The sequence below is a fragment of the Leptonychotes weddellii genome, chromosome 1, assembly GCF_054177405.1.
Source record: "Leptonychotes weddellii isolate Sample4059 chromosome 1, ASM5417740v2, whole genome shotgun sequence".
Classification (NCBI taxonomy): Eukaryota; Metazoa; Chordata; class Mammalia; order Carnivora; family Phocidae; genus Leptonychotes; species Leptonychotes weddellii.
Window position 1 is genome coordinate 56334582 of NC_138369.1, and position 15633 is coordinate 56350214.

Consider the following 15633-nt stretch of genomic DNA (forward strand, 5'->3'; position numbering starts at 1 on the left):
TGTCTTTGGAAAAATGTTTATTTAGGTATTATGCCCATTTTTAAATTGGATTTTTTTCTTTTTGCTGTTGAGTTATATGAATTTTTTATATATTTTGGATATTAGCTCTTTATCAGATATTAGCCCTTATCAAAATACCAGATCAAATATTTTCTCTCATTTAGTAGGTTGTCTTTCCAGTTAGTTAATGGTTTCCTTTGCTATCCAGAAGCTTTTAGTTTGATGGGGTGCCACTTGGTTATTTTTTCTTTTGGTGTCAGATTCAAAACCATCACCAAGGCCTGTTTCAAAGAGCTTACTGCCTTTGTTTTCTTCTAGGAATTTTATGGTTTTAGGTCTTACATTCAAGTTTTTAATCCATTTTTTTAAAAAAGATTTTATTTATTTATTTTAGAGAGAGCACAAGCAGGGGGAACAGAAGTGGGGGGGGGGTAGAAGCAGGCTCCCTGTGGAGCAGGGAGCCCGATGTGATGCAGGGCTCGATCCCAGGACCCAGGATCATGACCTGAGCCATAGGCAGACGCTTAAACATCTGAGCCACCCAGGCGCCCCATTTTGAGTTAATTTGTAGATGGTGTGAGATGGTAGTCCAGTTTCATTCTTTTGTATGTGGCTGTCCAGTTTTCTGCACATAATTAAATGAAGAGACTATCCTCTACCCCATTGTATGTTCTTGGCTCATTTGTTGTAAATTAATTTACCATATATGCATGGATTTATTTCTGGGCTTTATCCTATTCCATTGATCTCCATGTCTGTTTCTATGCCAATACCATACTGCTTTAATTACTATAGCTTTGCAAAAGTAGTTTGAAATCAGGGATGCCTCCGTCTTTGTTCTTCTTTCTCATGATTGTTTGGCTATTTGGGGGTCTTTTGTGGTTCCATACAAATTTTAGAATTGTCTAGTTCTGTGAAAAATGCCATTGGAATTTTGGTAGGGATTATCTTGAATTTTAGATTGCTTTGGGTAGTATGGACATGTGACAGTATTAATTCTTCCAGTCCATAAGCACAGAGTCTCTTTACATTTATGTGTTTTTCAATTTCTTTCATCAGTGTCTCATAGTTTTCAGAGTACATGTCTTCCACCTCCTTGGTTAAATTTATTCCTACATATATTTTTGTTTTTTAAAGATTTATTTATTCATTTGAGAGAGAGAGAGATCGTGCACAAACAGGGAGAGGGGCAGAAAGAGAGAGAGAAAGAGAATCCCAAGCAGTCTCTCCACTGAGCACAGAACCTGATGTGGGGCCCAATCTCATGACCCTGAGATCATGACCTGAGCCAAAACCAAGAGTTGGGTGCTCAACCGACTGAGCCACCAGGCACCCCAGTATTTTATTATTTTTGATGCAATTGTAAGTGGGATTGTTTTCTTAATTTTTTAGTTTATATATTAGTGTATAGGAATGCAATAGATTTTTGTGTATTGATTTTTGTATCCTACAACTTTACTTAATTCTTTTATTGGTTCTAACAGGTTTTTGATGGAGTCTTTAGGATTTTCTATATATAATATGTACTCTGCAAATAGTATTTTCCTTTTCTTCTTTCCAACTTGGATGCCTTTTATTTATTTTTCTTGCCTAATTGCTCTGGCTAGGACTTCTAATACTATGTTGAATAAAAGTGGTGAGAGTGGACATCCTTATCTTGTTCCTGATCTTAGAAGAAAAGCTTTCAGCTTTTCACCATTAAGTATGATGTTAGCTGTGGGCTTGTCATATTTGGCCTTTTTTGTGTTGAGGTACATTCCCTCTGTACCCACTTTGTTGAGAGTTTTTATTATAAATGGATGTGGAATTTTGTCAGATTTTTTTTTGGCATGTATTGAGATAATCATATGATTTCTAGCCTTCATTTTGTTAATGTGTATCACATTGACTGACCTGCAAATGTTGAAACATCCTTAATCCCTGGAATAAATCCAGCTCGATCATGGTATATGATCCTTTTAATGTATTGTTGAATTTGGTTTGCTAATATCTTGTTGAGGATTTTTCCGTTTATGTTTATTAGAGTATTGGCCTATAATTTTTGCAAATTTGTGTGGTGTCTTTGTCTGATTTTGGTATCAGGGTAATGCTGGACTCTTAAAAGGAGTTTGGAAAAGTTCCTCCCTCTATTTTTTGAAAGGGTTTAAAAAAGATTTTTCTTTGAATGTGTTTTTTTCTTTGAATGTGCAGTACATTCAAAGTGAGACTGTCTGGTCCTGGACTTTTGTTTATTGGGAGGTTTTTGATTACTGATTCAATCTCATTACCAGTAATTGGTCTGTTCAGATTTTCTACTTCATCATGATTTAGTGTTGGTAGATTGAATGTTTCTGCTAGGTTCCCCAATTTGTTAATGTATAATTTTTCATTGTAGTGTCTTATGATTCTTGTATTTCTGTGGTATCAGTTGTAACTTCTTTTTGATTTCTGATATCATTTTTTGAATCCCCTTTCTTTTTTTCCCAGTGAGTCTAGAAAAAGATTTGTCAGTTTTGTATATATTTTTAGAGAACCAGCTCTTAGTTTCATTGATCAATTTTCTATTGTGTTTTTAGTCTTTATATCATTTAGTTCTAATCTGTTATTTCCTTTCTTATTCATTCTTTCTCTAGTTCCTTGAGGTGTGTGTAAAGTTAGTTTATTTGAGAATTTTCATGTTTCCTGAAGTAGGCATTTATCACTATGAACTTCCCTCTTAGAACTGCTTTTGCTGCATCCTATAAATTTTAGTATGTTCTATTTCCATTTTTATTTGTCTCAGGATCTTGAAAAATTTTTCTTTTGATTTTTACTTTGACCCATTGGTTGTTCAGTAGCATGTTGTTTAATCTACACATATTTGTGATTTTTCCAGTTTTTTTGTGTATGTGTGGTTTTTTAATTTAAGTACAGTTGACACATAATGCTACATTAGTTTCAGGTATACAACATAGTGATTTAGCTTCTCTATATGTTATGCTACACCCACCATAGTGTAGCTACCATCTATCAACATACAACGCTATTACAATATCATTGACTCTATTCCCAGTACTATCTGTGCCTTCCAGTTTTCTTTGTGTAATTAATTTCTAGTTTCATACTGCTGTGGTTGGAAAAGATGCTTGATATGATTTCAGTCTTCTGACTTTATTAAGACTTGTTTTGTGGCCTAATATATGATCTATCTTGGAAAATATTCTGTGTGCACACGAGAAGAATGTGTATTCTGTTGCTTTTGGATGGAATGTTCTGTATATTTCTGTTAAGTTCATTTGGTCTAATATGTCAGTTAAGGCCCTTATTTCCTTATTGATTTTCCACCTGGATGATCTATTCATTGATGTAAGTAGGGTTTAAAGTCCCCTACTATTATTGTATTGCTGTCTGTTACTCCTTTTAGGTGTGTTAATATTTGCTTTATATATTTAGGTGCTCATATGTTGGGTGCATAAATATTTGTAAATGTTTTATCTTTTTTGTAGGATATTATGTAATATCCTTCTTTGTCTCTTATAGTCTTTGTTTTAAAGTCTTATTTTGTCTGATACAAGTATTGCTACCCTGGCTTTTTTGTTTGTTTCCATTTGCATGGAATATCTTTTTTCATCATTTTACTTTTAGTGTGTGTGTCCTTACATCTAAAGTGAGTCTCTTGCAGGCAGCATATAGATGGGTCTTGTTTTTAATTTATTTAGCCATTCTGAGTCTTTTGATTGGAAAATTTAGTCCATTTATGTTTAAAGTAGTTATTGATAAAAATGTGCTTATTGCCATTTTGTTTGTTGTTTTCTGGCTGTTTTTGTACTTACTCTCTGTTCGATGCTTCTTTCCCTGTTTTCTTTATATTCTGATGACTTTCTTTGATGGTATGCTTATCTGTATCTTTTGTGTATTTATTATAGTTTTTGCTTTGTGTTTATCATGGGGCTTACATAGAACAACTTATAACAGTCTGTTTTAAGTTGATAACAATTTAAGTTTGATCCCATTGTAAAGCAACATTATAATCACTCCTTGACATTTTGTTTTTGATGTCACGTTCTACATCTTTTTATCTTGTGTATTCCTTTTTTTAAAAAGATTTTTATTTATTTATTTATTGAGCACACAAGCAGGGGGAGAGGGAGAGGCAGGCTCCCCGCTGAGCAGGGATCCCGATGTGGGGCTCGATCCCAGGACCCTGGGATCATGACCTGAGCTAAAGGCAGCTGCTTAACCAACTGAGCCATCCAGGTGCCCTTATCTTGTGTATTCCTTAATTCATTATTGTAATCATAATTATAATTATTTTTACTACTTTTGTCTTTTTAACTTCAGACTAGCTTTATAAGTGATTATACAGTAGATGAAACAACCACCTGTCTCAGTCTTGAAGGATTGGCTCATGTAGGAGATAAGCCTTATTGTTCAACCCTGCCTCAGCTCTTGGTTGTCTCTTAAACCTTTGTGCTTGTCTGAGCAGCCTATTATATTTTTAATAGTTCTCAGTAGTTGAGGATGTGCTACCAACCTGTCAATATTTCAGAAGGGAGGATCTCAGCATTTAGATTCATGCTGATTGGAAGCCAGACCCTCAGGCATCAGCTTTTAAAAATATGCAAACATATATAGTCCTGTGGGACTGCAAGCAAGTGTAAACCCCGCAGGCCACCAGAGGCAGGCCATCTGGAAGTGTACCTTGAGTGGCAGTCACAAAAATCAGGGTTCCAAATGAGTGTATAAGCTCTTTTCTGGGTGATATTGGCAAGCTAGAGCAAGGCAGAAGGAGGGAGAGCACATGGTAGCATCCACAGCCTGTGTTCCCTGAGAGCAGCTCCATAAGCCACAAAATGTGTCCCAAATCTGAAGCCTGCCCCTCAGGCCAGAGCTCCAGGACAAGCAAAGAGGCCTCCTTCACAGAAAGATTGGCGAGGTATACTTCAATCCACTGTTTGTGCAGTGCCCCAGGGGTGGGTAGTCTGCCAAGAACCCTCTCTCCAATTGCCATAGTGCCGTGGGATCCAGGAATGCAAGCCATCTTGGCCACCAAAGCCAGGTGATCAAGGTGTGTCTCTTGGGCAGTAGTGGCAAAAATCAGGACACCAGACACATGTAAAGTTCCCCTCCAGGAGACACTGGTGCTCTGGAGTATGGCAGAGGGTGAGCTCAAAGATGACTTGAGGAAAGGATTACATTCTGCCTTTAGGCGCATGTTTAAGTAGAAGCCTTCCCCTTAGGCCACAGTCATGATGATTAACCAATAGGCCTCCTTCACATACAGTCTGAGCTCCTGTGTCTGTTGTCTTTTGCTGTGCCTTTGGGGGTGGTTAGCTATTTAAGAACTTTTCCTCTGTTGGTTATAGCCCTGTGGGATCCATGGGCACTGTCCACCAGAGCCAGTATAGCTGTGTTCCCTGGCAGCAGCTGCAAAAATTGGGGCACCAGATGGAGATATGAGCCCCTTTCTGGGTGATATTCATTATTACAGTCTCATGGGACTAGGAACACAAGCTCCCTTGGCCTCCAGAGCCATGTGATCCAGAGGTGTCCCCCTAGGTGGCAGCTGCAAAAATCAGGGCACCAGATGCCTGTAAAAGCTCCCTTCTGGGAGATACTGGTGCTCTGGAACATGTCAAAAGGAGCATGCAAAGATGGCATCTGCCAGTCTGTGTCCCCAGAGAGCATTCCAGCAGGCTCCTAGGTGTGTGTGTTAAATTAGATGTCTGCCCTTCAGGCCAATTCTTTAATAGAAGCAGGTGAGTCTCCTTCACTTTAAGTCTGGATGGAACTGGCTACCTCTGAGCTGGGCCCTGAGGTGGGTGAATGAGGCATAGGAACCCTTTAAGAGTGGTTTCTCAGATCACTAGTTTTGTGAGTCTCAGGATGTAAACCTTGTTGGCTTTCAAAGTTAGATGTTTTGGGGGCTTGTCTCTCAAGTATGTATCTTAAAAGTTGGGATGCTCGGTCCTCAGGGAAAAATTCTGGGTTTTGAGGTTCCTCCCAGTTGTTGGTTGTCATGCTGGGGATGGGATTTATGACCAGGTTGTGTCTTAGCCTCACCTACCCACTCCAGTGTGGTTTTTTTCCTCATTTGCCTGATGTGTAGCCGTCACTCAGCCAGGCTTTTTTGTTTTTTGTTTTTTTTTTTAAAGATTTTATTTATTTATTTGAGAGAGAGAGAATGAGAGACAGAGAGCATGAGAGGGAGGAGGGTCAGAGGGAGAAGCAGACTCCCTGCCGAGCAGGGAGCCCGACGCAGGACTCGATCCCGGGACTCCAGGATCATGACCTGAGCCGAAGGCAGTCACTTAACCAACTGAGCAACCCAGGCGCCCTTGTTTTTTATTTTTAAGAGGAAATTGTTCCATATGTAGCTGTAGACTCAGTGTGTCCATGGGAGGAAGTGAGTTCAGGATTTTCCTGTATTGCCACCTTGAGCCAGAAATCAATGATTAGTTTCTTTTGTAATATTGCAGTGTTTTGTGTAAACAGAAACAAAAATGAAATACGTTATTTTTTCCCTTTTCTACTCAAAAGTTTGCTTTTTGAATATTCTTTTCTGCATCATATTGTTTTAACATAGTTTTTTTTAAGAACCCCTTAAATATAATTCATTGCATCTGTGTTCTTTTGGTACTCATCTGTATTCATTACTTCACTTATAACATGAATTTTTGTCATACATACAAATGTGTGTAGGATAATATTAATGTGTATGTCCTCTCTCCTAGATTATAAGCATCTGGTGGGCAGGGATTTTGTTATTCATCTCTAGTCTTAAAGACCTAGCCAGATACTTGGCACATACTAAACACTTGGTAAATTTGAAGGAGGTGACATGTGCTAGGGCAGGGAAGAATCCATTTGGGAAGAGGGAGTGATGACATCTCAAAGGAAGAGCTAAGTACTCATGTAAGTGAGCTTAAGTAATAGCCTGGTCCCAACTCAGAGCAGTCCCACTGGGAGGAGGTAGCTTGGCTACATTAGATACAAAACTGGTTTCCTTTTGACATTGACAATATTTTAGTGATTTGGCTTTGGCATAATAACTAGACTCTCAAACATGATTTCCATGGATGTGCATTAACATTCAGTTTAACTGGTTTTCCTTATTGTTTTTACTTTGAAGTAAACAGTACTGTTTTTTTTTTTCCTCCTTCAAGAAGACTAGGAAGCTTTTATAAAGGAATTTACAAAATTGTTTCTTAAATTAGAAATAACAAAGAAGGGATTTTTTCCTAATTCTTAGTGGGCTTGATTTAGATAGTATCCCACAACTGTCAAAGGAAATGTCAGACATAGCTAACTGTCATATTAAAATCTGGGCCTAGGGACACCAGGTGGTTCATTTGGCTAAGCGTCTGCCTCTTGATTTTGGCTAAGGTCATGATCTCAGGGATATGAGATTGAACCTCATGTCGGGCTCCATGCTCAGTGTGGATTCTGCTTAAGATTTTCTCTCTCCCTCTGCGCCCCCCCCCACTCTCTCACTAAATAAATAAATAAATAAGTAAAATAAAATAAAATAAAAATTTGGGCCTAACTGAATAAGTAGCTGTAGAGGTGATCCTTTCAAAGGTGCCTAAACCACATTGACACAGACATCCACACAGGATATGCTATGGTAGACTAAAAACAGTAAACTGGGCAGTAACATATTTACAAGAGTTTGTGGTTGATGGTGTTTTAGGGATGGAGGCTAGGTTCAAGTAAACCTCAGTGGGGAGATGTCTCCAAGTGAGCCTCAGTGGGGAGATGTCTAAGGAGGCTGGTTACTAGACATCCCTGCTTTGCTTATGTTGCCAGAAGGAGTTTGTTCTTTTTCAGTTGGTCTAAGTTTCATGACCAGTGGTATTTCAAAGTAGATTTTCCAAGTATCCTTATGGTTCATTGCCTTATTTTGTGCCATGGGGCCTCTCTTTTTTTTGTTTGTTTTTGAGGATGATGTTTCTTGGTTCTGTCAAGTCAGCATCTGTTAAATCAGATACCCATTTGTTGCTGTTTTTCCTGTTCAGTCTCTTACTCAGCAAACACTTGTCGTGTCTTCATTACTCAATCTGATCAATATTTCAATTCCAAATGTTCTTTTAGTACAAAGGTTATTACAAGATTTATAAGAGCAAGAAGAGGTCTGGACTGCTCTGTACAATAAATCATGGCAGTTATCAAGACAAATGAAGAAATGTAGAATGGGCAATAGCCTTTACTAGGGCAATCAAAACAGAAGAGAGAAATAATTTGTATAGCAAATTTTCTAAGTAGGATTTTTGGACCAATAAGTCACATATACTTTTGCAGCCTTGTCTATTTTTTTGCAAAGTTCAGGACAAATGGAAACATTACATGGTTACTAATACATTGGACAATAATTTTTTTTTTTAATAGACTTTAGTTGAACATTTTACCCCAAAGAACCACTGGTGTGGTTTAGGGACAGATGTATAGATGAAGGTTTGCTGAACCAGGACAAAGAATTATTTCTTGATTTACACAGCTATCCAAAGGGCTGGGAAAAACCTCCACAACTTCTTGTGATCAGTAAGTTGCCGGCTGGTTGATCAGTGCTGTGCCTCACAGTATCTACTAGTTTGTATTAATGGATGTTTTCTGGAAATCAGATCCTAATGTGGAAAAGGGCAGAGTCCCTAACACACAGGCTCTGTGTTCAACTTCTGTCACCACACTGTTACATACCTGATGGTCATTCAAGCCTGGGAAGCTTAAGGGGAAAGAAACTGCTTGATGAGACTTTATGGGGTGGGGACAGAGGGAGTGAGAGAGGGAACAGTAATATAGCATGAATAGCAAGCTTGACATTAAAAGTGGGACATGAAGGAAGGTATTTAGAGCGTAGTCACGAATGACGATAGAAACAGTGGTTTGTGTCTCCAGAAATGTTTAGGTATTTTTTCTCCTTCTGAGGAGTTTTCTCTATACTGTGTTGCCTCTACGATGTTCTTTTTGGTATGTTCATTAGCACTTTTTTTTTTTAATCTTAAAGGCTCGTGAAGAAGAAATGACTGCTAAAGTAATGGACCTGCAGACTCAACTGGAGGAGCTACAGAATAAGTACCAGGAAAGGCTGCAGCAGGAGGAGAGCCCTGGCAATGACAAAGTGAGAGGAACTAGACTCTTAAATCTTACCACTTTCTTAAGACTAAAACACTAAATTTTTATTTTCTTGTTAGTTCATATTGTTCCATTTTATTGCTTCTTATAGATTTTAGTGTATTATATACTCATTTTTTTCTTTTCCATTTACAGATAACAATTATGGAGTTACAGGTAAGACTAGTTCTTCACTGAATTTGACTGAAGACAGTATATTTTCAGGAGTATTTTGTGTTTTTTTTTTTTTTTTTAAGAGTTTATTTGAGAGAGAGCATGAGTAGGGGGAGGGGCAGAGGCAGAGGTTCAAGCAGACTCTCCACTGAGTGGGGAGCCTGACACGGGACTCAGTCCCAGGATCCTGAGATCATGACGTGATCTGAAGTCGGGTGCTCCACCAACTGAGCCACTCAGGTGCCCCAGGAGTATTTTGTGTTTTAAAAGTTAAAACATAAAAATAATTTACCAGGCAGTACAATGTATATCCAGGCAGTGATGAAACCCATATGCATTTCAGATCTGACTTTATGTTTTTTTAGACACAACTAGCACAGAAGACTACTCTAATCAGTGATTCAAAGTTGAAAGAGCAAGAGTTCAGAGAACAGGTACGGGTTTAATTGGTGCCTTTTATTTTGAACTGTCTTAATTTATGTTCTTTTGTACTTGGATCTCATTTAGCTGACTTTTAAAAACGAACTAATATAATACTGATTTAATAGCTGGCTTTGCAATTTTGTCTTACACAGGAAATTTTATTTCTAAATCTGGAGGCGCTGGAGTTTATCTCTTAAATTCATGATCACATGTATTTAAACAAGAACATTTGCATCTTATTCTTTCTAGTGTTTAACATCTTGGATAAGAATTTGTCTTTATTTGTAATAACTTAAGTTTTAAAAAAAATGTTTTTGCTTTTATCAGGAAAATATGTTGACATCAATCTTTACTACTTTTTCCTAGTAGTTAAATTGCCTTGACATAATAAATTTTGTCCATATATTATCCAGTAATTAGGTTTAAATAGGACTGTGTATATATGTCTAGAAGGATGCATAAGCATGAAAATACCAGTATATGCGTATCTGTGGTGCATCATCTTTAGTAGTCTTTTCTCCCAAATTCTAGAGGGATAGTGTACAAATCAGCAAGCTGTTGGAAGGCTATATCTTCAGGAATTTTCCAGTTTTTGCTTTGTTTTAAAAATTATTTATTAGAGGGGCGCCTGGGTGGCTCAGATGGTTAAGCGTCTGCCTTCGGCTCAGGTCATGATCCCAGGGTTCTGGGATCGAGTCCCGCATCGGGCTCCCTGCTAGGTGGGGAGCCTGCTTCTCCCTCTTCCTCTGCCTCTCTCTCTCTCTCTGACTTTCATGAATAAATAAATAAAACATTTAAAAAAATTATTTATTAGAGAGAGAGAGCACACATGCAAGCAGGGGAGGGATAAAGGGGGGGATCTCAAGCAGACTCCCCACTTAGCACAGAGCCCAACATGGGGCTCGATCTTATGACCCTGAGATCATGAGCGGAGCTGAAATCTAGAGGCAGATGCTTAACCGACTGAGCCACCCAGGAGCCCCACTTTTTCAGTTTTCTTAAAAGTCATACATACAAGAATCTTGGCAATTGTTGAAATTAGGTGATGGATTGGTATATATGGGCATTGATTGTACTATATTCTCTGTGGTTGATTATGTTTGAAAACTTTCACAATATATATATTTTTTAAATCATAAAAATAGATGCTAAGCCCCAATGCTACCTTTTTTTTTTCTACTTCCCAGTGGTTTATCTTTTCTTATCTATTCTCAAGGTTGTTGCTTTAAAACTCTCTTCTTGGGGCGCCTGGATGGCTCAGTCGTTAAGCGTCTGCCTTTGGCTCAGGTCATGATCCCAGGGTCCTGGGATCCAGCCCCGCATTGGGCTCCCTGCTCAGCGGGCAGCCTGCCTCTCCCTCTCCCATTCCCCCTACTTGTGTTCCCTCTCTCGCTGTGTCTCTCTATGTCAAATAAATAAATAAAATTAAAAATAAAATAAAATAAAACTCTCTTCTTATAGCATCCTCAAATCTTCAAACTGTGCTAGCATGGCAATTTTTGTATTAGTTATTTTTATGGTGGTAAAATACACGTAACATAAAATTGACCATTTTAACCAGTTTAAAGTGCACAATTCATTGACATGTAGTTCATTCACAATGTTGTGAAACCATCACCATTATCTAGTTCCAGAACATTTCATCACCCAATAAGGAAACCTCATACCCATGAAGCAGTCACTCCCCATTACCTCCTGGCAACCACTACTCTACTCCGGTGTCTGTAAATTTGCCTATTCTGAGTATTTTATATAAATACAATCACATAAAACATAGTGTTTCTTATCTGGCTTATTTTACTTAGCACAGTGTTTTTAAGGTTCTTCAGTGTAGCATGTATCAGTACTTTATTCCTTTTTATGGCTGAATATTATTTAGCTATATGGCTATACCATACTTCATTCATCAGTTTATGAATGTTTGGGTTATTTCTGCCTTTTGGCTATTACGTATAGTGCTGTCAGGAACATTGTGTACAAGTTTTTATTTGAGCACCTATTTCCAGTTCTTTGGGGTATATACCCAGGAGTGAAATTGCTAGATCATTTGGTAATTATATGTTCAGCTTTTTGATGAACCACCAAAATACATTGTAGCACCATTTTACATTCCCACCAACAAAGTTATATAAGGATTCCAATTTTTCCACATCCTCACCAACAAGTTTTTGATTATAGCCATAGTAGTTGGTATGAATTAGTATCTCATTATGGTTTTAATTTGCATTTTTCTAATGACTAATGATTGGACATCTTATATTCTGCTTGTTGGCCATTTGTATGTCTTATTTGGAGCAATGTCTAAGTCTAATTTGCTAATTTTTTAGTTGGGTTATTTGGTTTCTTGTTCAGTTGTATTCTTTATTCTGAATACAAGTCCCTTAGAGATATGTGATTTGCAAGTATTTTCTCCATTTTGTGGGTGGTCTTTTCACTTTCTGATAATGTCCTTTGAGGCCAAAAGTTTTACTTTTGATAAAGGCCATTTTATATATTTTCTCTTTTGTTTGTGCTTTTGGTGTCATATCTAAGAAACCATTTGTATTAATTGTATTTGCCTATATTCTGTCTTAAGTATTAAAGAATCTAGTAGCTATAGCAGTCCTTTCTTTTACATATGGTTTCCATACGAATCTTATGATTTGAGTATTTGTTACTTTTAGATTCACAATTTAGAAGACCGTTTGAAGAAATATGAAAAGAATGTATATGCAACAACTGTGGGAACACCTTACAAAGGTAGGAATGATCTCTTATGTTATCCACAGTTATATCTTATTGCTGGATTTATAGAGGAGTTTTATTTTTGTCTTTGCTAATCTGCTCTTTACAATGAATATATTTTACCTTTGTAATTCACCAATAACAGCTAGTTTTAAGGAAAGAATGATGGTAATCTAAAACAAAAATAATGCATATTTGTTGCAAAAAAAAAAAAAATCAAACAGAGCTGCAGTGTGTAAGTGGAACTGCAGGTTCCCACTTTATTCTACACTCTCCAGATGGAACCAGCCTAGTGGCAATTTATGTATATTTTTCCAGACTCTTATGTATGTATGCAAACGTTTGTGTAATCTACTACATGTACTCATACAGGCACAGCTCTATGATTCTGTGTTTTTTTTTTTTAAAGATTTTATTTATTTATTTGACAGAGAGAGACACAGCGAGAGAGGGAACACAAGCAGGGGGAGGGGAGAGGGAGAAGCAGACTCCCGACTGAGCAGGAAGCCCGATGTGGGGCTCGATCCCAGGACCCTGAGCTACCCAGGCGCCCCTCTGATTCTGATTTTTACTTTTACCATAATGCTATATTTACTAATTTTAAACTCTGATTTAAGGAGAAAATAATTTCATAAAAACTCTTATATTCAAGGTAGGAGAGAGTGATTTGGAAACATTCTCTTGATTGAAATAATATATGCCACTTACAAAGGATTTTAAAGATGAACTTGAGTGTTTACATAGTTGTTCACTTGAGATAACCATGACCTTTGAATAATTCAATCTCATAACAATTTCCCCATCTGTTTTGCTGCCTCACTTCATTAAGAATAGTTTTATTTTGCTAAATGTCTTGTAAAGCTTTTTGCTTTTTCAGGGAAGCACTAGGGCATAAATCTAAACCATTTTACATCCCTTTGTGTTTTTGAAAGCTCTTACTTATTGCAATGAAATAACACAAGATATTATATAATTTTTAATTAAATTAAACAAGGACTTGCTTTGGATTCTCTCCAAAATGCTCTTCAAAAACAAGAGAAAACCAGCTTGGAAGTGTCTCATGGCTCATTGCAGAGAAGATTGCTGCTACAAGGATTGTTTGCCATATCTAAGTCAACACATGCAATTGTCAGCTCAGCTGCTGACTCGGTGCTCAGCAGTGCATAGAGAATAATATTGATTCTTTTCATTAGTTTCAACTTAAGATTTTTATAATTTCCTTTTTTTTCTGTTTTGAATTGTAAAACGAACTCACATGTACAGTGTATTTAATAACTAACACATATACCAGTCTCCTCTACCATCCAAAAGTAGAGCATTCCTTTGATACCTTTCATAAGCCGAAATGGTGTAAAGCAAAGAAGCAATTACAGTTAGTTTATATGGAAAAAATTTTTAGCATTCCCAGACCCAAAAAATATCCTCTCTTAGGCTTTTCTGATACCTTAGGACACATCTTGCTAACAGATGCACAGAATAAACCAAGACAAAGCACAGATGCTCACAGACACAGTTCAGAGCTATGGCGGCTTGAAGCCGAGTGTAGTTCCTGGGGGCAGGAGCTTGATGGAGCCACTCTTCTGCTGGGGGTGCGCGCTGCCTCTGTGATGGCTCGCTGCAAAACAAATGCTGAACACTATTTTCACTTCTCACCTTTTTCATAAAAGCAAAAAACCTCTTTAGATTTTTTTCGTTAGCAAAGACAAATACAAATGTAGGTTTTTGTAAAAGCGAAGTGGTGTAACATGAATTTTCCAAAGGCAGGGGATACCTGAATAACAGTAAGTGCCGGGCACTGTTTTGCATATCAACTCATTTAATTCTCTCACCAGCCTGGTCAGTCTAGTTGAATATGCATGTTAATCTCTTCGCCATGCTATCTCTTTAAAGAGTAGAGTAGAATGAGCATCCACCAGGCAGGAAGAAATAAAAAGTTATAGGCCTCTGCAATAATAGCTTTATTCCTCCCCTCTACTGACTTTTTTTTTCTGACTTTATGTTAACCATTCTCTTGTTCTTTATTGTTTACCACCTATGTATGTATTTCTAAGCAATACTTTGTTTAGATTTTGCTTGTTTTGGAACTTCATGTAATAGAATCATACTGTAAGCTTGTATTTTTTCTTTTGCTTAACATAAGTTTTGAGGTGCATCCATGTTTTGTGTAGCTCTGGTTCACTCATTTCCATTTATTAATTTTGTATATTGTACATGTCTCATGTGAAAGATTTTCTCTATACAACTAAGACTGGAATTGCTGAGTCATAGGATATGAACATTCTTGTGCACATCCTATCCTAGGTTGGCCAAACTAGATACAATTTGAAGATATTGTAGGAAACTGTTTTCTGTTTTTGTACTAATTTTCATTCTCACCAGCAGTGGATAAGAGCTCTCATCACTCCAGCTCCTCAGCAGTGCTGGATTTATTAAAGCCCTTTTAATGCTTCACTGATTAAATTCTGTGCTGTGACTTGTAATTTTAATTACATCTCTCTTATTAGTGATCAGGTTGAACATCTTATTTGATTGTTCTTTTTTCTTTAAAGATTTTATTTATTTATTTGAGAGAGAGAGAGCGAGTGTGCATGGACAGGGGGAGGGGCAGAGAGGGAGGGAGAAGAAGAGACTCTCAAGCAAATTCTGTGCCAAGCGTGGAGCCCGATGTGAGAATCAATCCCAGGACCTGAGATCATGACCTGAGCTGAAACCAAGAGTTGGACTCTCAACCGACTGAGCCACCCAGGCGCCCCGATTGTTCATTTTTTTATTCATTCATTTTAGCTGTGTATATTTCTTTTGTGAAGTTCCTCTCCATTTCTTTTTTGTTTTCTAAGATCATCTATCATTTTCTTATTGATCTGTAGGAGTTTTAAAAAATTCTGAATATTAATCCTTGTTTACACATTATAAAAACAAGGATTAATATTCAGAATATAATACATATACTATATAGTATATATATATAGTATTTATATAGTATAATATTTATATATATAGTAAAGATATTGTACTAGTTGGTGTTTTCTTTCTTTATTGTCTTCCTTTTGAATTTTTTATTATGCAATTTTTTTAGACATATAGAAAAATAATGAATATGGCATATAATGAACATACATGTACACATCAGCCACCAGCCACCCTCCAGAATTATCAAGACATATCTAATCTTTTTTTTTTTTTTAAAGATTTTATTTATTTATTTGACAGAGACAGAGATAGCGAGAGCAGGAACACAAGCAG

General features: G+C 37.1%; 1 protein-coding gene across 1 annotated transcript in view; it reads left to right on the forward strand.

The window, feature by feature from the left end:
* GOLGA4 (golgin A4) overlaps positions 1-15633 on the forward strand; it is a 108195-nt gene that overhangs the window by 73586 nt on the left and 18976 nt on the right. Inside the window, exons 17-20 of the mRNA XM_081818860.1 lie at positions 8939-9076; positions 9226-9246; positions 9609-9677; positions 12330-12405. Coding sequence (XP_081674986.1) covers positions 8939-9076; positions 9226-9246; positions 9609-9677; positions 12330-12405 — 304 coding nt within the window. The remainder of the gene's footprint in view (positions 1-8938; positions 9077-9225; positions 9247-9608; positions 9678-12329; positions 12406-15633) is intronic.